This window comes from Onychomys torridus, chromosome 3 (genome assembly GCF_903995425.1).
Source record: "Onychomys torridus chromosome 3, mOncTor1.1, whole genome shotgun sequence".
NCBI classification, from domain to species: domain Eukaryota; kingdom Metazoa; phylum Chordata; class Mammalia; order Rodentia; family Cricetidae; genus Onychomys; species Onychomys torridus.
The window spans coordinates 34,792,824-34,815,093 of NC_050445.1; the positions used below are offsets into that span (position 1 = coordinate 34,792,824).

Below are 22,270 nucleotides of genomic sequence, written 5' to 3' on the forward strand. Positions count from 1 at the left end.
TTTAATAAGTTTTTTAAGACCAAAATAAAAACATGTATGTATGAGTATTAACTTTTTAAAACTCACATTCATAAAAATAAATATATTAAAGAAAAATCCATTCATATCGAATTCAAATGTAGTGCCTTCTACCAATGGAGAGACTATTAGCCTCATGGAGTTATTGGAGGGATGGAATAAAATGGCCTTAACATGGTAGATGACCAAGGTCAGTTGGTGCTTAGGAGTTGCTATTTTTAAATAATCACCTATTTTTAGCTAGTGGTGGAGGTTCATGGGAGAGTGTTTGTCCAGCATGGGAAAGGCCCTGGGTTTGAACCCAGAACTGAAGGAAGCTAAGGGAAGGGAATAACCAGCTATTTGAACAAGCCTCACTTCCCTGCTTCTCCTTCGCCAGCCTCTGGCTCTCAGAACACACTGTACTGGCCATGACCCTTTCCCGGCTGACCTTCCTGGCCTCTCTACAGGTGGCGGCCGAGTACTTCAAGAACACCACACTGCTGCTGCTGGGTGTCATCTGCGTGGCAGCAGCTGTGGAGAAGTGGAATTTGCACAAGCGCATCGCCCTGCGCATGGTCTTGATGGCTGGAGCCAAGCCGGGCATGTGAGTCACACATCGGGTGGGGGTGGGGGTGGGGGCGTGGCCTGAGTCACAGCAGGATGTGTATTTGAGCGCCTCTGCTAAGAGGGAAATGACATCAGAATGATGGACTCTTCCTTCCCGCATCGCATCCGTGGAAGATATCTGATAACCGTGGAATACCGATTCGATCAGTAGCCCTGATGCAACTATCGCCTGACTCTAAGGCATTCTCTTCACAACCTAGACTGTAGGGACAGCAGGTGTGCAACAGCTCCGGGCCTTGTGGCCAACAGAAACAGTTTCCCAATGTTTGCCCTGTAGGCTAGGGTGCACACTGGACAAAGACTTGGGTGGCTTTTCCATTGTCATTTAAGAAGAGGTGGGCCTCTCCTTCCATGCACCCAGGTTGCTGGTGGGTGCTTTAGACCGCAGATCCGTCCGATGTGCAGTGTGTGACCATGTCCTCACATGCTCTCTCTTCCCTCTTCCTCTCTGCCATCAAGAGGCCAACAAAGAGGAGATTCTCACTCTCACAGAGTATGTGGGGGCATCGGGGTGGACAGCTCCACTTCCATGGCACGGCTCTCCCTAGTTCATAACTTCTCACTACGTCTTACATAAGCTCCCCCACCAGTCAGAGGGGCAAACTGCAAATTAATTAGTCTTCTAGACTAATACGTTGAAACTCTAAAGCATGTTCCTGTCTCCCAGGTTGCTAAGGGGCGTTGCTAACTACCGCTTAATCCAAGCAAGCCCAGCAACCGTCTGCCCGCTCAGCTTCCTAGGCACACGGGGGCATTTCTTCCATCATCTTGGGACCTTGTGGCTTCTTTATTTTAATTTTATTTTGTTTCTTTTGTGGTTCTGGGTGAGGGGGTGGGAGGAGAGAGTGAAGCAAGCCCAGGGCCTCGCCCTAGGCAAGCACTCTAGCTCTGAGCCACATCTCCAGCCCCTGCATAGCTCTTGGAAACTCTGTACTATCTACAAGAGTTTTCACCCATTTGTGTTTCCCTTCTTCCCTGTTTACCACACTACCCAGCAAGTTTGCACCCGCGTGGCATGCTACCAGTGGGTGTGCAACACATTTGAACTATGTTGCCGTCGGCTCAAACCAAACCCCGGTAGGACTCTGCCCTACTTGGGCACAATCCACGTATGTGCTGACCCCAGATTGTGCAAAGTCATCTAAAATATAGACAAAGTCATCTTTGGGTCGGCTTATCTAATGGCAACTAGCACCAGATCTGTGCAGGAACAGCATGCACCATGCTTCAAAGTCAAAGGGAAGTAAGCTGAAGGTGGTTTTTGCTCTGCATTCCTCCAAGCTTGCCTCTTTCAGAGACCAGCTGGAGACACGCACACAAGCGATGACAGGGAACACTTTGGGGTCTCTGTGGCCATCCTTGCAGCTAGCTGACGCCGAGACAAGTAGTGGGGAAAAGTGAGTGCCAGACATTCATCTCTGTTTGCTCCCAAATAACTATGCTGATGTGCACGGATCAAGGGATGCAGTTTGTGCCCTAGACTTGCTGGCTGCAGGGAGAGGAAAAAGAACCCCCTTGTCCATAAGAGACACATCACAGAGCTCCACCTAATGCCCACAGAGCAAGAACAACCCATGAGTCCATACCCTGGAACCTTTCTGCCAAAGCTATCCTTTCCTTCTGAAAGGCTTCTTCCTGGCCAAGGTCACTAGCTGTGAAATGCGAATCACTCACCGGACCGGTGTTGAAATAAAGGTTACTCTGCACCAAGCACTGGGAGTTTGAAGCTGAATGTGCGCTGTGGGTCCTAAGGGCCCATTCAGCAGGTTCACGCTCGGCCCCAACCGTCCCTGCCCTCCACAGGCTGCTGCTGTGCTTCATGTGCTGCACCACCATGCTGTCCATGTGGCTCTCCAACACCTCCACCACCGCCATGGTGATGCCCATCGTGGAGGCCGTGCTGCAGGAGCTGATCAATGCTGAGGAGGAGCAGCTGGGGGCAGGCAACTCCAGCACTGAGGAGGCTGAGCTCATGGGTACAGTTCCCCGGAGCTCATCTCCCCTTTGCTTCTCCCCCCTCCCCCGGATTCCCTGCCAGTCTCCACTGGGACACTGCCCAACCTGGTGCCCATCCCCTCATCTTCATCCCCCCCCCTTTCCCCATGCCAGCTGTCATGACCCAAGTACCCTTTACCCATGCACATTCTTCCTTCCGACTTTGCTTACAGCTCCCCACCGCCACTTCTCTTCGTCCCAGGTGCTCAAGAGTTATTGCAAAACTCCAGGGTCTGTCTGTATCTACAGCCTCACTGTACCGTCAGACCAGAGAGAAGGGGAGGAGGTCACCTATCACACCTCTGCCCCTGCCCTGAACCCCTGGACTTCCACATACAGAGTCCACTCCAGCCTCAGTTTCACTTCCTGTGTTTCTTTACCACTACAGGTCTTGACGTAAGCAACAGACAAACTTCTGTGGAACTCATCTTTGTCAATGAAGAGTGAGTATGACTCCCCTCTTCCCAGACAGAGCCTCCTGGGCCCATTGAAGAGACCAGGAAAGATAGAACCAAATGCATCTCCTTTAGCTATGGTGTACCAAGCTCACCAGCTTGTCTTCGTCCATAGGATCTACTCCTCCGGATCTGGATGGAGTCTCCCTTAATCCTAGAACACTTGGGGGTGAGGAAGAATAGAAAGACCAATGTTAAATCTGAATAAATGTGGGAGCTGCCCTGTGGCTGCTGGGTACAATTTCATCTGCACTGACCTACTTAGCATACTAAGGGACAGTTGGCGGCAGGCTGTATGATGCTCTAGAAAGGCAAAGCTAAGAAAGGAGAAACAAGTTCTTGAGTATTCCTATGTTGTGGAGTCTATCAACAGCTGACTTCCTTCCAGAGTCCATACACAAATGTGTTCTTTTAAAGGTATTCCACCGTGAACACTACACATTTAAACGTTGTATTTTACCACAGGTCTTTGTAATTTACCCTTTTAAATTAAAAAAAAAAAAAAAAAGGAGGCTGGGTTGTGGTGGTGCACACCTTTAATCCCAGCACTCTGGAAGCAGAAGCAGGTGGATCTCTGTGAAATTCAAGGCCAGCCTGGTCCACAGAGTGAATTCCAGGACAGCCAGGATGACACACAGAGAAACTTTGTCTCAAAAAAAAACAAAAAACAAACAAACAAAATGCAGAGCTCACACTGAGTGAAGTCAACCTTTACATAGCTGGGCAGACACCGAGGGGACCTGGCAGAAACGTCATCTTCGTCTTGCCCCATCTTCCATCGTGACCTATAGCCTTGCTGCCCTCCACCTTTGTTGGTATCTCAGGCAGATGTCACAGCATTTCTGGTCCTTTCACAAAGGCAACATGATCTCATTTTCAGATCCTCAGCAGTCTAAGTTCACGTTAAAACTCTCATCTGTTTCCAAAGCTTCTCTCCTCTGCTTGAGCCCACACCTGTTTCCTCTGGGCCTAAGCCTGCAGAAGAGAGAGGAAAGAACCTGCCCTTCCACTGTCCCCTGCCCCCCACCCCGCACTGTCTCCTCACTCTGCTGCTTCTGCAGTCTCCAGAGTTGGAGCAAACTTAGATACCAAAAAGATCAAAGGGCAAAAAGGCTCCAGGCTGGAGTCCTGTCTGAGACCCGATCCCCAGCTCTGTCACTTGTGGGTACCCAGCTTCAGGGTCCACAGGCCACTCTCTTGAGGTGACCTCTTCACCCCCCAGGCCGGATGGCTCTTGACTCCTGGATGACCACGCATCTCCCTCCTTGTCAGTTCTGATGGTTCAGCCCTCTTTGTCCCCTGTGGTCTCTGTTTTCCAGACAATGCCAGTCCCGTGTGTCCCTGAGAAGATGGGCGTCGCGCCCAGTAGAGCACAGGAAGTACAGGCTGCTCTTGTGGCCACAGTCACTCTTCTCTCTGGCCTTTCTGACTACACTGTATCAGTACCAAAAGTCTGAAACAAAAGCTTGACTGTCCCTAGACCTCCAGAATCCTCTGTGCTGGTGGGAGCACAGGAATTTGGGGCTCTTCCGTGTGACCAGTAACTCCCTGCCTTCTGAAGCAACCCTAGCTTCTCTCTTCAGCCCGTCTAGGAAAGAAGAGAAACATGACAGCACACTCTCCAAAGAACCCTTTACTGCAGCCCTCTTTCAGCTTCCTACTGATGCAGCCTTGACATACTGATGGTCACAGGACTCCATGTCCTGTGTGTCAGTGCCTGACACTGCCTTCCTAGTAGGTGAGCTGGTAGGGCCACAGTCCACACAACTGAGACAGACCATGAACAGCTACTGAGAACTCAGTGTGTCAGGATTTCTCATTGTCCCCATCTTCCTCTGTCATCAAAGAAAAGACTGGGGAAGCCATAGATAAGCATGCCACCCATGTTTCTAGATCGTTGCCTTCTTGAGTCAGCTAATAAGGATGCCACCAGGGCACAGGTTCCCCGAGGAGACAGTGAGAAACTCGTGTGCACCCATGTCTGACATCCTAGTACTAAGTGGCAATGTGAACAGACGATCTGTTATGAGGGTTGAGGGTGTTACAAAGAGTGAAACCCGAATTTAAGTGCCTGCACCCAACCAGAACTCTATCTGCTGTCATTAGGAGTATTGGTGTCACGTCAGAGGAAGCTGCTGCCCCATCCTTGGGAGGAAGCAAGCCCCTGGACTCTTAGAGCATCTCAGGAGTCAGGGAGGACCAGGGAAAGATGGGTCCTCTTTGCAGGCTAGAAAACTTGAGTCTAATGTTCAGACCCTCAGACCAAACACTCAACATGAGGAAGAGCATCCTTCTCACCATGGTTTCCCTGATTCTTTTGCTTCTTTTCAGCACAACGACTGCAGACTTCACTTCTCTGATGCAGAACAAGGTAGGACCTTGGATCCCCGCTCCAGGGCTTTGAGATCACCCGGAATTCCCTCAAGATAACTCAGGCACCAAGATGCCCGGTAGCTTTTCCTATAGGCCAGCAGCCTCTGTGGATTATGGAATCTTTCAGTGGTTGGAAGTGTCCCAGCCTCCGTGCTCACCCAGGCTGGATACAAGAAGGGCCAGTGGGGCTTCTGACAAGGGTGTAGGTGGTTCTGAACCCCAGCTCTGAGTCCTGGGTAGCTAAACAACACAATACAAGTTAAATAAGTAAAATACAAGTTAACCTTTTCATGGAAACCAAAATCCAGACATTCTGATGTCAGGAGCCACATGTTCAAGCTCGGGAATTTATTCCTCTCACTGAGGTTTCCATTTGCAAAATCTTAATACTAAAGAGAGCAGGCTTTACCTGTATGCTGTTGCTCAGACTCACCCTCTCTCCCTAAGGGTTTTGCACCTCTTCACAAGAAGGATAACTGAACAATTAAACTGTCCGATTTTTTTCAAAGATTTTATTTAAAAGATGTGTGTGTGTGTGTGTGTGTGTGTGTGTGTGTGTGTGTGTGTGTGCCTGTAAGTACAGAAGCCTACACAGTCCAGAAGAAAGTTGTCGGATCCCCTAAGAGCTGCTGAAATTACAGGTGGTTCTGAGCCACCTGACATGGGTGCTGGGAACTGAACCCAAGTCCTCTGCAAGAGCAGTACAAACTCTTGAACTGCTGAGCCATCTCTCCAGCCCCAGCACTGTGGATTTCGTTGTGGTTGATTATTTCTAATGTTTTGTGTTTTTAAAAAGTAATAGAGTTCTTCACCTGCTAATGAACTCCCAGAAAGCTAGTCTTGTCTATAAGGACAAAGTGATGAGCCCCAGGTTTCAAAGCACGAAACCTGACTGGCTGGGAGCTGTGAAGATGGCTTCTGACCCTGTGTATGGGGTGCCCCTAGGAATGCCCTCCCAGGCTTCTGGTCTCTGAGTCCCATAGTGGCAAGCCCTAGGGTAGCCCTGGGACAGTCAAGTGGCACGTCTCCAGGCACTTGGACCACATTCTCTTCCTAAATATGATGGCTTTTGTCCCAGCAGAACCTGAATGGTGTGCCCATGGTCACCAAACCTGTCAAAACAACAAACCAACAACAACAGAAGAGACAACATTCATCCCAGGTAACTGAACCCTATGTGAAATATTGTATGCCTCCTGAAGGTACTGGCCCTGATGCTGTCATTAGCATGCATGTCTGACATGTGTGCCTGGGCTCACTGGACATCACCAAGAGCCAAGATGTGCCACTTCCTGAGTCACAGTTTGTTCAACTGTAAATGCTTACGGTTGATAGATGTGAGGTTCAAATGGTTCTTCAAAGGCATCTCAAGGGCACTATAAATAAAAGGTTCAGTATCAATTCCATTAGAAGAAAAGATCATGGGAAATCCTTGAGTCAGAGAATCTGAGTGGTGCTTTCCACTCAGGCCAGCTGTGAATCTTTCAGTGGTTGGAAGTGTCCCAGCCTTACTTCGGCCTTCAGAATAAGATGGACAATAGTTAAGTGTAGTTGGCATTTTTTTTTTAACTCTTTAGTCTTTGGGAGGCATGCCACCCAGTTCCCAAATAATCACACAGAGACTTATTCTTTCTTATTAATGCCCAGCCTTATCTTGGCTTGTTTCTAAATCAGCTTTTCTTAACTTTTAATCTTTTGCCTCTGGGCTTTTATCTTTCTCTATTCTATATACTTTTCTTTATTTCTTATTCCATGGCTTACTGTGTACCTGGGTGGCTGGCCCCTGATGTCCTCCAATCCTTCTCCTTTTCTCAATCCTCCATCTTCTCTTCCCAGATTTCTCCTCCTATTTATTCTCTCTGCCAGACAGCCCCATCTATCATTTCTCCTACCTAGCTATTAGCTGTTCAGCTCTTTATTAGACCGTTCAGGTGTTTTAGAGAGGCACAGTAACACAGTTTCACAGAGTTAAACAAATGCAACACATCTTTGCATCATTAAACAAATATTCCACAGCATAAAAGAATATAACACAACTTAAATTAATATTCCACAACAGTGAAGAGCCGTGAGAAGCACAGCAAGATGGCCACTTCTAAAAAGCCGTTTCCTGTGACTTGACCTGCTGATATTTGCACCAGGCTTCTCTAAGTCTCAGCAGACAGGCATGGAGTGCCTCCCTGTAGTCCCAGCACTTGGCAGATGGGGGCAACAAGATCAAGAATTTAAGACCAAGTTTAGCTACTTGGTGATTTTGAGGTCACACTGGACTAGTTGAGACCACAGGTCAAAAAACACTCTAAAAATGAAAAGAATTAGTGAGAGTGTGAGGGGAGCCAGCCTGGAAGGGATGGGACAGACACCTGCTTCTTTAGTCCATATTTGAGGCCATGAACTGGACCAAGCAAGACTGAGAAGACCATGCCAAGGCCAAGGCTTATGTGGAAAGGGGAGAGGAAAGGCCATCATGCAAGAGAGAAAAAAGTGAGGCAGGAGTGGGGTTATGTGCATCATCTTCTCCTCAGGAAAGCTAGATTCTTCTATGATTGAAGGGTCCTTTGACTTCATTGTGCAGAACTAGGTAGCAAACCCAAGGCCTTGCACACACGAAACAAGTGTTTTGCCACTGAGCTTCATCCCCCATCCCAAGCTTAATTCTAACTCTTCTCCCCACCAGGACTGTCATTCCATCACCACGTAAAAATAACCATCTTGGGGTTGGAGAGTTGTCCTAGAACGAACAGCAGCAACTTGCTGCTCTTGCAGAGGGCCTGGCTTTATCTCGCAACACCCACATATTGGCTCACAACCACCTATAACAACTCGGGGGAAATCTGACACCCTCTTCTGGCCTCGCTGGGTACTGCATGCACATGGTGCACATACATACATTCAAACATTAAATAAACATTTTTATTTTTATTATTGTCAAAATAATAACCTTCTTCTGTAGACTTAAATGCAAAGTAGAGTGTTATCAGAGTTCAAGTGAAAAGCAAACAATGCTATCCTTATTAATAACATCAGTAACACCCAAAATCCTAATAAGCCAGGAGTGGTGGCACCTACCCATAATCTTAGCACTTGGGAAGTGGAGGAAGGAGGATGAGATGTCCAAGGTCATCCTCAGCTACATAGTAAGTTTGAAGCCAATAGGGGGTTCCTTCAGACCCTGTCTCCAAAAAAGAAAAAATCATAATAACTGATCATTTTTAAAAGATTTATTTTTATATGTGTGTCTGAGTGTCTACATGTATGTATGTGGACCATATGCATGTTTGCTGCCCACAGGGGCCAGAAGAGGGCATCAGATCTCCTGAATCCAGAGTTACTGGTGGTTGTGAGCCACCTGATATGTGTGCTGGGAACTGAACCCAGGTCCTCCGGAAAAGCAGCAAGTGCTCTTAACCCCAATAACTCGCCATTCCTTAATGAAGGCCAGGAAGTAATCCCAGTGTCTTGTGTATATTAGTTCCTTTACCCTTCATAACCATGTGGCAGAGGATATATGATTTTGCAGAAGAAACTAAAACTCAGAAGCTGGCTAGTTAGCATAGGAGAAACGGGTTCATCCATCTGATGCTAAAACTGGACACCTGTCCGCTGAACCATTGTGCCTCCTGCCTCTCTGGCTCGTGTATTGGACGCCCCAGGCTGACTGTGGAGATTCACTGATTTTCCTTTGATAGGAAAAGCCAGGAGTCCTGACCCCCAGCTCCAAGAACCCAGAACCAAACAGGAAGAAATACAGATCCCACCATGACCAAATGATCTGCAAGTGTCTCTCTCTGAGCATCTCCTACGCCGCTACCATCGGTGGCCTGACCACCATTATTGGCACCTCTACCAGCCTCATTTTCCTAGAGCATTTCAACAAGTAAGTCATTCACTTGGTCAGCAAGCACTAAGTCAGCACCCTCTATTGGTGGGCCAGGGCGGGACGAGGTGCCAGAGCACATAGCAGGAGTCAGAGCAGAGTGGCTGCTGTGGCAGTTGAGGAGGGTAGAACAAGTCCAGGATCCTGCTCAGGGAGCCAGTCCATCTGCAGAGAGGACGGTGACAGGGCCATCTGGACGAGGAGGCAGGAGAAGCTAGATGATGCCTTCCAATGAACTTAACGGCAGTGTGAGGGCTCTGAGGCAGGAGAATGGAGGCAGGGCAAAGGGGGCCAGGGAGGAGAGAAACAGATGACAAAGGGCTGGTAAGACTCACAGAGAGCCTGGATGGTACTGAGAAGTCCATCAGAAGCCTTCGAGGAATTTGAAGTAAGGATGAGGAGGTCAGAGTCACAGTTTTGAGAACTCACTCTGGATGGAGACTGGAGAGCAATGTGGAATAGGGGATTTAGGGGAGAGCTCCTTGTGGTCTCGGGAGGGAGTGCCAGTGAGGAGGGGGAGTGGAGTTGAGCCTGCACAGTTCTAGATAATGTCTGATCAAACATTACTGTAGTTTCCTCTGCCCTTGGCCCTGCCTTGTGTCTTCTGAAGGAGCTCTTGGCTGTCACTCCCAAATACCATGTGGAAATAGCATCCGTTCCTTACCCCTGCCCTGTTCTTTACCCTCCAGCCAGTATCCAGCGGCAGAGGTGGTGAACTTCGGAACCTGGTTCCTCTTCAGCTTCCCCATCTCTCTCATCATGCTGGTGGTCAGCTGGTTCTGGATGCACTGGCTCTTCCTAGGCTGCAAGTGAGTGCCAGGGCCCTGCTGGCAAAACACCAAGGTTCTCCCAAAGACTCTGGTCCAAGTGGGTAGGCCCAGATCCAACAGCCTGTGCTCTGGGGATACAGGGAACAAGACCAGGAGCTGAACATTGTCTCTTCTGGAGATTTCATGAACTCTGCACTTCTCTCTCAGTGCACAATGAGATGTTCTTAATGCCAACCACTTGGCTTGCAGACCTATCTGACTTATAGAAAGCCTGGAGAGTGTCTGATGCATTTTTATTGTCCTCAAATCATACAGAGTAACATCAACTGCTCTTAGAAACATGGTTCTAAGTAAAGCTGCCCTGGGTTTAATTCTATAGGCAGGGATGATTTCTGTTTAGAAGTTTGTATAGAATGTGCTTTATCTCTCAAAATGGCAAGTTGGCTATGACCCCTGTGATTTTATTTCTAATATTAAACTGCTTAGTAAGCCTTTTCTTAGTAACCATCAATCTACTCTCAATTTGATCAACCTCAAATGCAAAAGGGGAAAATACATATGATGTTTTGTTAGCAACTCACCCATGGAACCCATCACTCTGTTGGCTAAGGAATGTTTTCTTTTTACTCAATTTATTGTCAAACCAATGATGGCTGTACACAACAGGCCAATATTGTAGTATAAAACTAGCACCTCGGGGTTGGGGATTAAGCTCAGTGGTAAAGTGCTTGCCTAGCAAGCGCAAGGCCCTGGGTTTGATCCTCAGCTCATAAAACAAAAACAAACAAAAAAACTAGCACCTATGTTTACCCCAGACAAACTTTGTCTCTAGACAAATAGGTGTCTGTGCATACACACACACACACACACACACACACACACACACACACACACACACACACACACTCACACACACACTTACACACACATACACACACCTTCAACACTCTGACTCTACTCACGTACAAGACAGTTGTGTGGAAGTAACGAGACGTTAATACCCAGCTACACATCTGTAAGACATAATGCCATGCTGATACACCCAAATCATGTCCAGATAGACAGAACTGAAGGCCAGGGGAAGGTCTAAGAGAGGCTGGGTGACTAGACAGACAGAAGCTGTACAAACCACAGGGCAGGGCAGTGTGTGTATGAAGAGGACAAGGAGATCACAGCAGGAGAGGAGTGGTACATCCGCCCTCAGAAGCATGTTTGACTTTTGTGCTTATTCTCCTTTCTTAGCTTTAAAGAGACCTGTTCTCTGAGCAAGAAGAAGAAGACCAAGAGGGAGGAGCTGTCAGAGAAGAGGATCCGGGAGGAATATGAGAAGCTGGGGGACATCAGGTAAGAGCCACATCGGTCCCCTTCCCCGTCCCAGGGCAGCCTGGGTCCTCACAGTCCCCCACATTGGTGGATTTCCAGAACCCCACATCGGAGCATTCAGATGGTACTATTTAACGTCAGAGGCATGCCAGCCCAGTTTTCAGTGGCCACCCTCTTCCATCCTCAGAGTCCAAGGTATGGGGTGGAGCGTCCAGTGGGACAGTTGAAGTAAAACCAACAGAAAGAAAGCACAGCCACTCATGGAACGTGCTAGGCTCCTTGAAAAGCCAGGGTCTTTACATTCCTCAAATGGGCCACAATAGTGATCCCGCTGTCACTCCCAGGGAGCTGGGGGCTAATATTCAGAGCATAAGACAGAATCAAATACAGATCTGAAGACAGCACTATCAGCTTCCCTATCATCAACATCACACTTCTTCCAGGATTCCCACAGTGCCCCAGTACAGCCTCTGACTAATGCCACACCTCCTCTCTGAGTGCTCCCTATGCAGAACTTCGAGTGAAAATTTCAGATAGAAATTATATTCTTTAAAGCTTTAATTTATAAAAGAAATACATGTTCATGGTATGCCATTTATAAATAGGAAAGTAAAAGAAAAAATGGACTTGTATCCTAGTGTTATTTGTTAGCACAATATATTCCTTTCCTGTGTGTGTGTGTGTGTGTGTGTGTGTGTGTGTGTGTGTGTGTGTAAATTACGTGATTAAGATGGGCTTATAATCCCAATTAATTCCAAAGGCTGAGGCAGGAAGGGAGGTTCAAGACCAGACTGGACAATTTAGAATATTTCAAACTTTAGTCAAAGGGAGCTGGGAAGGTTAACTCAATGGTAGAGCACTTGCTGAGCATGCACAAAGCCCTGGATTCAAGCCTCAGTACTACAGGATATGCATTTATAAATACATATATATATAATGTATATATTTTTATAACGTTCATACTGGACTAGTTATATATGCTGCCTATTTTCACTTAACCTTCTGCTCTGATTATGTCCCCATGTCATTCATTCTGCCTGGGCAACATGACTATTACTGGTTGGATCTCATTTTAATGGTAATACCAAAATGTATTTATTGTCATGGAATGTCACTGGATAAACAACAACACTGCTGTTTCCCTTTTCTTTTTTCTTTTTTCTTTTTTTTTTTTTTGTCTTTTGTTTTTGTTTTTAATTTTTGGTTTTGGGTTTTTCAAGACAGGGTTTCTCTGTGTAGCTTTTCACCTTTCCTGGAACTCACTTGGTAGCCCAGGCTGGCCTCGAACTCACAGAGATCCACCTGCCTCTGCCTCCCGAGTGCTGGGATTAAAGGTGTGCACCACCACCGCCCGGCTGTTTCCCTTTGCAATAGGTAATAATTCACTGTGCATTGCCAGTTATTGTCTCAGGTGAAAGGAATAACCAAACTAAAGCTCCTAAGGTATATGGTAAATTGCCCTGAAACGCTGGTTGGTAACAGTTCATGCTCCCACCGGCGGAGTCTGAAGGTGCGCGCTGTATGATGCTCTCCTGAGAGGCGAAGACTCAGCTGGGCTTTTGCCCTCCCACCTCCCACTGCCGACATTCTAGTGCTTATGTAGCCACTGTGTTTTATGTCGTCAGTGCTGGCGGACTGAAGCCATGTGAAAAAGCTGTAAGTTCCCACTTCCTGAAGCGGCTCTTCCTGCTTTCCTTGACAGCTACCCTGAAATGGTGACTGCATTTTTCTTCATCCTGATGACGGTGCTGTGGTTTACCCGGGAGCCTGGCTTTGTCCCTGGCTGGGATTCTTTCTTTGAAAAGTAGGTGCTACCGCTTCCTCCTGAACCCGGTCCTCACTCACGCTGCAGGTTACACAAACCCAGGAAGCATTTTGCCCCTTAAGAAATCCGTTCTTTTAGGGAAGTGGCAGTATGGAGCCAGGAAGAGAGCATGGTGTTGGGAGTCCCTGTCTAGGGTTGGAACCAGGGGCTGCTATTTACCAATGTGTGGCCTTATTCATCTTACAGAAGTGCTTGGGACCTTACCTGTCTCCTAGGATGCTGAATGTTAAAGAGGAAATATCTATAAAGTACTAGCTTAATATGCTTCCTCCCTGGCCACTCTGAGTCCTGTGGAGGAAGAAGCCACCAGGTGAGGTACACATAGGTTCCCAGGCCATCACTGTGGATTTATAAGCTCTCCCAGCACCAACGTTGAGGTGTGGTCCTCACAGGAGAGAGGCCCATGCTTTTCTACTATGTAAACAACTCTGATCCCTCCACAACTCAAGGACTACTCAGCTGTCTCCACACTAAGACACCTCCCTTTAGGAAGCTGTCTCCAGACATTAACCCTGGCAGTGAAGCCACCATAGCACAGCCCAACAACTGGCAAAAGTCAGGTTGCTGTCGCGGCTGGATTATGTCCTGTGAAGAGGTGCTATGTTCCCACAACCTGTCCTGAGACCTGTGTTGCTCCCGAGGATTCCTGACTCTCCCCCTACCACGTGTATCTCTTTGTTAGGAAAGGCTACCGCACTGATGCCACGGTCTCTGTATTCCTCGGCTTCCTGCTCTTCCTCATTCCAGCGAAGAAGCCATGCTTTGGGAAGAGGAGAGACGGTGAGGAACGGCCAAGGGACAAAGTGGGGGGTGGCTTAACCAGAGCATACCAAGTCAGAATTTTCAAGAGACTTCCCAAGGCCCTTCACACTCCAACCCAGCTAGCTAGCTCTCAACCCCTGCAATTTACACGTTAGCTAGGCTCTTCCTCACAAATCCTACCTCCAGGGTCTTACCTGCCTCCATTTCTTCCTATCTGTGATCCAGGGGCAAGCCAGGAGCCCACTCAAGGGATAGAGCCCATCATCACATGGAAGGACTTCCAGAAAACTATGCCCTGGGAGATTGTCATCCTGGTGGGAGGAGGCTACGCTCTGGCTTCTGGCAGCAAGGTAACAAATCAGTTCTCTTCTTGGTCAAATATTGGTTCAGAAGCTTCCTAAAGAGTCCATTACAACCCTGAAGGAGAGACTAGAAGTTACCAAGGGAGACGCACAGTGGTCACCAAGTCACTAGGAAGGATGGCAACACAGCAGGACAGACAGACGCTGTGTTTCCTCCCTGGCCGTTTTAGTCGGTGTCATGAGTCACAGCACACAGACATCGATACCTCCTTTGCAGGCCCCACACTGTCACAAGCAAAAGGAATTTGGGGTTTATTGGGGTCTCATAGCACCGACAGGTTGCAAAGGCTCATAGAGACCCCAAATGACAACTCAGGTTGTCCTTCTGTCCATTTACATGCCTAGACTGAGCCTGTTGGAGAATTTTAGCTGAAGCTGGTATAAAGGCGCTTCCTGGTTGGGAACGTTCAGCATGGGGTCTTTTTAGAGACACTAGTGGGGAATAACTGAAGCCCTATTCTACCATTCGCCCTCTATGAAGAAAAGAATCCTGGGAGTGAACCCCACTGCGATTCAGACCACTTCCCCCTCCACCTGGCTGCCACAGGCACTAACCTGCCCCAAACCTGGTATATTTTCAATCTTAAAATTTATTTTATGTGTAGGAGTGTTTTTCTTACATGTATATATGTGCACTGTATGTGTGCCTGGTGCCTGCAGAGATCAGAAGACATTGGATCCCCAGGAACTGGAGTTTGGGCCGGTTGGGAGCCATCATGGGTGTTGGGAACTGAAACCTGGTCCTTTGTAAGAACAAGTGTTCTTCACTGCTGAGCCTTCTCTCCAGCCCCAACCTGGTCCACTTTTGGGCCTTGATACTATCTCACTGTCGGCAGCCAGGCAGACTCCTATAGGGGAAGGAACCTCAGGGGACACTGAGTGCTCCCTCCAGGATGCTCATCCTTGCACACCTCCACTGATGGAGTGCTCCCTACACAAAGAACAGTTACTCATTTCCAGCCAAGTTCCTCTTTATGCTTCATGTGGCATCACTCTTGGTCCTGGCTGCTTTCTGGAATTCCAGATGATAGTTATTAATCTAGTAAATAGGTTCTACTGGGTTTTTTTTTTCCCAGCTAAAACTCCCTAGCTCCTTTAACCATTCTCAGAGGTTACACTTCCTGATCTCACTCAGGACTCACTGAAGATTTTTTTCCCTCAGCTGTGTTTAAATATGGTCCCGGGGTGGTCAGTCCATCGGTTAATTATATCCTCCGACCCTCCTCTTTCCCTGATGGAAGCATCAGCCTGCAGCTGCAGAGGAGCTTTTATGAGGCTTCCTGGGCACATGTGTCAACCTCCACATTGAAAGTGCAATCACGTGCAACTCTAATTCTTTACAGTAGGGGCAACTAGTAAACCTCAGGCCTTTCCGTCAGCCCGTTTCTACGATGTCAACATTTCTGAGTTCAGAGTTTTATATTGATTTTTATTGCATCTCAGTTATTAGTTTGGCCTGGGCCTACCCTGACAAGACCTATTCTTTTTCTATCAAAACTGTGTATAAATTATATCCCCCATGGTCTGTCTCTGTAAAACCTTTAATACTAGGGCAATTCAGATAAAACCTGTGACATTCCTATTCAGTCTGAAACTGTTTCAGAGTTTTGACACAAGTGAAGAAAACCCAGTGTAAAGCATTTTCACACCAAGTCTTTTTAAAAAGTGAGACTTCTTTTGTTATGCTTCTTCTAACTTGGCACCATAATTTATCAATTTATTTCAAATTTAATATAAAAAACTTCTGTTGGAATAGTTATCATTAAATTATTAGTACTATTTGGATAGCATCATAAATAAAACTCAATTGTTTCATCGGGTGGCTCTTCCTGCTTGGGGCCATTCCCTTGGTGTAATGTGTTATAAGAAGGAGCAGTGGCAGCTGCTGGCAGCTTCAAGGACCTGTATGAATTATTAACCAACACTGTGTGTACAGCTCCCAAAGTCCTCCACACGCCTCAGCTACAGCAGAGAGAATCCCGAAGGCCTCCGGTCATCACTTGTCTGTGAGCTTGCCATGATGTAAAGAAAGTTCCCTGGAGATCCATGAGCTCTCAGTGACTTTAGCAAAGAGAAGCAGAGGGAGCTTGCTGCCCAACCATGTGGTGAAGTGGTCTTTAAGCCTGACGGCTTGTAAAATATCCCCTCCTTGCTTCCTGCCCACTCTCCATTTCTTTATCGCCTTTGCAGTCTCTGGGATACTCTAAGAGGAGTCTGAGCATGTCAGCCACAGAAGAAAAAGAAGAAAGATGCACATGGCGACCTGGGATGTTTTAGTACAGAAACTCAATAATGCTGTCGGCCATTTTTTAGGAGAGGAGAGATCACCTTCACCATTGTGAGGGGGGCCGCACAGAGTGAGGTTGTCAGAGGTTGGGAAAAAGATGAGAGTAACCTTTAAGTGAAAAGCTGGGGGTGAAGACCCCCAATTCTGCCTAGGGAGGATCTTGTGGCCGAGGTGAGTGGCTCTAAACACCCCATGACCAGGACACCCAAAGATAGAATGTTGTACAGTCTTGAGACATTTCTGGGCTATAAAATCAATCTAAACTCAGTGTGGGCTCCGGTGAGGCCAGGTAGATCAGATGAGGCCTGGTAGCCCTCCCAGGCAGCATTCCCGACCCCTCAGCCCAGAAGCTCCCTCTGGAACATGCCTTCACTCTGTTCCCTCCTCCCACAGAGCTCTGGCCTCTCCACGTGGATTGGGCACCAGATGCTGTCCCTGAGCAGTCTCCCATCATGGGCTATCACTCTGCTGGCATGTGTCCTGGTGTCCATCGTCACAGAGTTTGTCAGCAACCCAGCCACCATCACCATCTTCCTGCCCATCCTATGTACCCTGGTGAGTAGATGAGACTCCTAGATGGCCGGGCATGTGCCCCAGGGTCTCAGTGCCAAGCCTGGCCTGGGGAACAGTTTCTGTAGCGGTTCCTCTCTGACTTCTCACCCCTTTCAGTGGTTGGTGTCCAAGCCATAGTTTAAGCAGTGAATTTTTCCAAATGGCAATTAGTAAAATAAAATTAAAATAGATCAAGAGTTTAGGAACACTTTAAAAAAAAAAAAAGCAGAACTAATTTATTTGAGGGTAGCATGGGCTGCATAATGAAGTCATCTCAGGAAAACAATTACACAAGACCATAGCTTCAATAGGCGCCACCTCCAACATCAGCCTGACTCCATGGCCTCAGACCAGTTTGTCATGAGTGGAGCGAGTGCTGAGGTTCCCCAAAGCCATACACTTGTTCAAATGCTGCACCTGGAAACGTAGGGCATGAGGGCATCTACCAATCTCCTCCAAAATAATCCTTCCTGCTCCATGGAATGCCAGCTCTCATGGCTACTCTCTGCTCAGATGTCTCCATCTGCCTCTGCCTTTCAGCACTGGGGAGAGCACTGGAATTAAATCCATGTGCCATGATGCCCTTCAAGACCATTTTCTTTCTTTCTTCCTTTCTTCCTTTCTTTCTTTCTTTCTTTCTTTCTTTCTTTCTTTCTTTCTGTGTGTGTGTGTTTTTTTTTTTTTTTTTTTTTTTTTTTTGGTTTTTCAAGAAGGGTTTCTCTGTGTAGCTTTGCGCCTTTTCCTGGAACTCACTTGGTAGCCCAGGCTGGCCTCGAACTCACAGAGATCCGCCTGGCTTTGCCTCCCAAGTGCTGGGATTAAAGGCGTGCGCTGCCGCCGCCCAGCCCATTTTCTTAAAATACGGCAATATTGAAAGCAAGGCCACAGGTTCAAATCCCAAAGAGAGAGCAACTAAACTATCTTCCAGGGTGGGAGTCCCTCAGATCTATACCCCAAGGGTGAGGGATTCTTGCTTCAAGTAAAGCCACTGATTCATAAGATTCTCTTAAAGAAGGGATTTCTTGGCTAAAGAAGGAACTTCAAGAACCACTTCATTAAGATGTCCCCTCCCCCTCAAAGCTCAAACATCCACCCTTAGAATTGCCTCAGCGTTTCAGCCCTAGTGGGCAAAAGCACTGTGTGCCGCGGAGGGCAGGGAACTACGTAGCCCAGAATATGGTGTCCAACACCAAACCATCACTAGAGCACATTCCATGCCAACCTATTCTCAACGTTAACATCACTGTGACTTCTCTCTTCTAGTCTGAGACGCTGCACATCAATCCACTATACACCCTGGTCCCAGTCACCATGTCGATCTCCTTTGCTGTGATGTTGCCTGTGGGCAACCCCCCCAACGCCATCGTCTTCAGCTATGGGCACTGCCAGATCAAAGACATGGTGAGCTGTGGGTGCCCTCCACTAGGCCCCATCCCCTGAGAGTAGGGAAGGTTCACTGTGTGGGCTTCTCCTGGAGTCTCCTATTTCAGAGCAGGCTCCCAGTACTCTCTTTGGTGTGTGGAAAAAATGACTCCTGTCAAAAGGTTCTTGGTTGGCCTGTAAGCTCCAGGAATAGCAATGGGCTTTCCCTAACTCTCATCTGGAAAAAAGCAGGCCCAGGGATAGAGACAGCTACCAGGGCACAGGCTGTGGCCTCCTTCCAGAGGGCATGAGCTTGCACAAACCTTCCCTGGACAAATGCTATTTTATTCATAGACAATGGAGTATGGGAAACTGTATGAACCCAAGGTGAAAGGTATCTTGTGAGAACAGGATCCTTCTGTTCAATTCTCACCCAAGCAAGGAAGCCCTGAAGCATCATTATAAACTAAAATGTCTGCTCTCTGGGCTCTGGCTTCCAGCTGGCTCACAAGAGATGGCTCTGCAGAGACATTCTGTGGCTGCTGTTAGCGTTGGGCATACACACATTCCACTCTCAGCCTATAATTATGGCTGATCTTAATCTTTTCAAAGCTGACCACAAGTGGAGGAGATATTAAACAAACTAACACAAACCACTGAGGCCCAGTGGTATGAAGCAGGGTCTGAGCACCCTTGCTGAGGTGAGACTATTTTCCTCAGCAGCCACACAAAACAGCAGATGAAGCCAAGGAAGGAAGTTTTTGGAGACCTTTCTCCACCATTAAAACTGCTCTTCATGGGGATGACTTGGGAGCAGGAGGTCATGGCCACACCCTCCCCTCATCTTACTCCATAACCCTTAGTCTGTTCATGTTGGGCTCTGCCTCAACTCTCTTGCCTCCACTTCCCCTGTGTGGCTGACCCCTCACCCCTAGCCTTTATATCAATTATCAGAGACAGTACTTAACAAAGGAACTAGGAGACAAGTGAACCAGTGTCAGGTTCCATCCCTAGCCTGATGATAAAACTTTAAATCCCCAGTCTCTTCATCTGTTCAACAAGATGCTCCCAACTAGGTACTTCCACAGAACCTTAATTTAGTAAGTTAGAACCCATCCACCATCTGCTGAAAAGCATGGTCGACTCCTCACACAGCAGGGTCCAGGATGACTGAGAAGTTCAGGTCCTAGCCAGAAGGCGAGTCATGGGTTTTGAACAATTTTCCAGCATCCATTTTTCCCTTATAATATCCCCCAGCTCCCCCCTACTTCCATTGAGTAACCAAGCTTGTAGCCCATGTGCTTGGTTACTCAATGGAAGGATGTTAGCTGCCCTGACCCTGGGTCCCAGTTCAGCCAGTCCACCATCCTTCACATCATCGACCTGTGAGTGTCGATGTCCAGGCAGAAATGAAATGGGTCCTGTCAGAGGTACACTTTCCTCTTAAGGAAGAAGCAAAGGCCCTCTGGGGCAGCTACTTCCCTAAGCAACCCAAGTACTCTACATCCCTCAGTTGTTCCTTGGGGGCTGGGGATGGAGAGTTGGTAACAGTGGCAAAACACAGCCTCTCCTACATTCTTAATGGAGTGAGCACTTAGGAGGCTCTGCCTTCCCGCTCAGGAGATCTCTTATGTATAATATATTTCCCCCATCATTTTGTTGCACAAACAACAACGTTCCTCAGATCTGGTTTCCCAGCTAGCTCACAGACCTCCTAGGCTTCTTAATGATGAGCGTGCTATAAGCAAGAAGCAAAGGCGGTTCTTACCGCTCTCTCCCATCCTCCATTACCTCTCAGCCTTTCCAGTCCTTCTACAGATGGGTACAACTTGATGAGGTAGAACTAGAGCAGGCCAGGCAGCTACTGAGAGAGAGCAGAACAGCATGGAGGCAAGGCTAAGGTGAGACCTAGGAAGGGCTCAGTGTGGGGCAGTCTGGCTGCTGCCGACTCAGAATGACCACGGTTTTCTGGCTTGTGTCCTGCAGGTGAAGGCTGGCCTGGGAGTCAATGTCATTGGCCTGGTGATAGTGATGGTGGCCATCAATACTTGGGGAGTTAGCCTCTTCCACCTGGACACGTTCCCAGCCTGGGCTAAGGTCAGCAACATCACCGATCAGACCTAACACAAGTGGACAGTTAATTAGCACAGCCAGAGCTGAGCCACCAGTAAAGACCACTGGGAGCACACCGCCCAGACCCATGCGGAGGATATCCATCACCAGATTCCTCCACCTGCCACCAGACTCGATGGGTGTGTCTCCTTCCCAGCCTGCCTGCTCCCCTTAGCACCGACTCTCAAGAAAGCCTACAGCTGCTCTCTCCCTGTGTCCAGCCCTAACTCTTCCTGAAGACCAGAAATGCTGCAAGCCTTAGTTCCCTGAGGGAAGCCTCACAAACTGACTGGCCTCCCTGTCATACCTTCCTAGGAATCGGAAATAGCAGAGCACTCTGCTTACACAAACCCCAGGACCTGTGACCTCTCTTCTGGGGGAAAGCCTTACCTAGTGTTCTCAAGCATTTCTATCTGTGTCTAGGAAAAGGTAACCCTTGGGAGGTTCTCTTTGTGGCAACCTGTAGTTTTATTTGCCTTAAGTCTCAGTCTCTCTCTCTCTCTCTCTCTCTCTCTCTCTCTCTCTCTCTCTCTCTCTCTCTCTCTCTCTCTCTCTCTCTCTGTCTCTCTCTCTCTAATGGTTCCTCTTTACCTTGGCATCAAATTCCTGTAAAGAAATAATGTTCCCCTTTAGAGAGAGGCTGGCCTTCTTCCATCAAAGGAAAGTAGTGGTTTAAAAACAAAACAAAACAAAAAGATAAAAGAAAAAGGAAAAAAAGCATTATGGGATCAGCATCTCTATGCACTGTCATTAACTGGAAATGCTATTGCGTTGTGAGTGTGGTGAGGGAGAAAAGAAGTTCATATTTGTCTTATTAGGGAATCCAATAGGTCTTAACTCCAGGTAAGACCACAGTATTGATATTACACCTGCTTCTCCATGTAATGACTAGTTTGTTTCTGAGAACACCAAGTTCTAAGTAGTGCCCAAAGGCCCTGCCGGTCCTTCCTATGCATCCCTGAGCCCTCTGAGGGGAAGATGTGTCTTGGGTTCTTTACAATGTATTAAACTCTAACTGCTCAATAAATGTTTCTGTTGAAAAAAAAAACTCACTGGGAAGCAAGGCCTACTCCTTCCACTGGAGGACCGAGTCGCTTTCCCACCGGATGCCCTTGCTGGATGGCTAGATGGAGATTGCCACCCCTTGTTTGCTGCCATTTTACGCTTCTGATTTCACTGTCAGCTGCTTGTTGAACGTGGCTTAGAAAAGAGAAGTGAGGCCCCTGCAGTTACTTCACTGTTGTAACCGATTTAAGTTTACGGCTGATGGCATACGTCTCCTTGTGACAATTTATCTGTTCAATCACACCTTTGTCTGAGTTGTGAAGTTCCTTGTGTGCCAGACAACGCTTCCAGGCTCCACAGAACGTAACCAACCAGGTTTAACTAGGAATATGACCTCTTCTACCTTACTAATTAGCACGGCCAGTATATGGCCATCACAACAGTGAAGACTTCACAAGGCCACACACAACGCCAATAGTATAGCTGGCCTGAAAGCAATGGCATCCCTCAGGGCGGTGGTGGCGCTCGCCTTTAATCCCAGCACTCGGGAGGCAGAGCCAGGTGGATCTCTGTGAGTTCGAGG

At 47.8% G+C, this 22,270-nt stretch overlaps 1 protein-coding gene across 1 annotated transcript in view; it reads left to right on the forward strand.

Moving 5' to 3' along the window:
- Positions 1-21,212, forward strand: part of Slc13a4 (solute carrier family 13 member 4) — a 37,880-nt gene extending 16,668 nt beyond the window's left edge. The window contains exons 3-16 of the mRNA XM_036182926.1: positions 468-604; positions 2,431-2,603; positions 3,011-3,065; positions 5,409-5,448; positions 6,532-6,612; positions 9,140-9,327; positions 10,017-10,136; positions 11,340-11,441; positions 13,123-13,224; positions 13,928-14,025; positions 14,233-14,357; positions 17,050-17,211; positions 18,472-18,609; positions 20,557-21,212. Coding sequence (XP_036038819.1) covers positions 468-604; positions 2,431-2,603; positions 3,011-3,065; positions 5,409-5,448; positions 6,532-6,612; positions 9,140-9,327; positions 10,017-10,136; positions 11,340-11,441; positions 13,123-13,224; positions 13,928-14,025; positions 14,233-14,357; positions 17,050-17,211; positions 18,472-18,609; positions 20,557-20,694 — 1,659 coding nt within the window. The 3' untranslated portion in view covers positions 20,695-21,212. The remainder of the gene's footprint in view (positions 1-467; positions 605-2,430; positions 2,604-3,010; positions 3,066-5,408; positions 5,449-6,531; positions 6,613-9,139; positions 9,328-10,016; positions 10,137-11,339; positions 11,442-13,122; positions 13,225-13,927; positions 14,026-14,232; positions 14,358-17,049; positions 17,212-18,471; positions 18,610-20,556) is intronic.
- Positions 21,213-22,270: the final 1,058 nt, after the last annotated feature.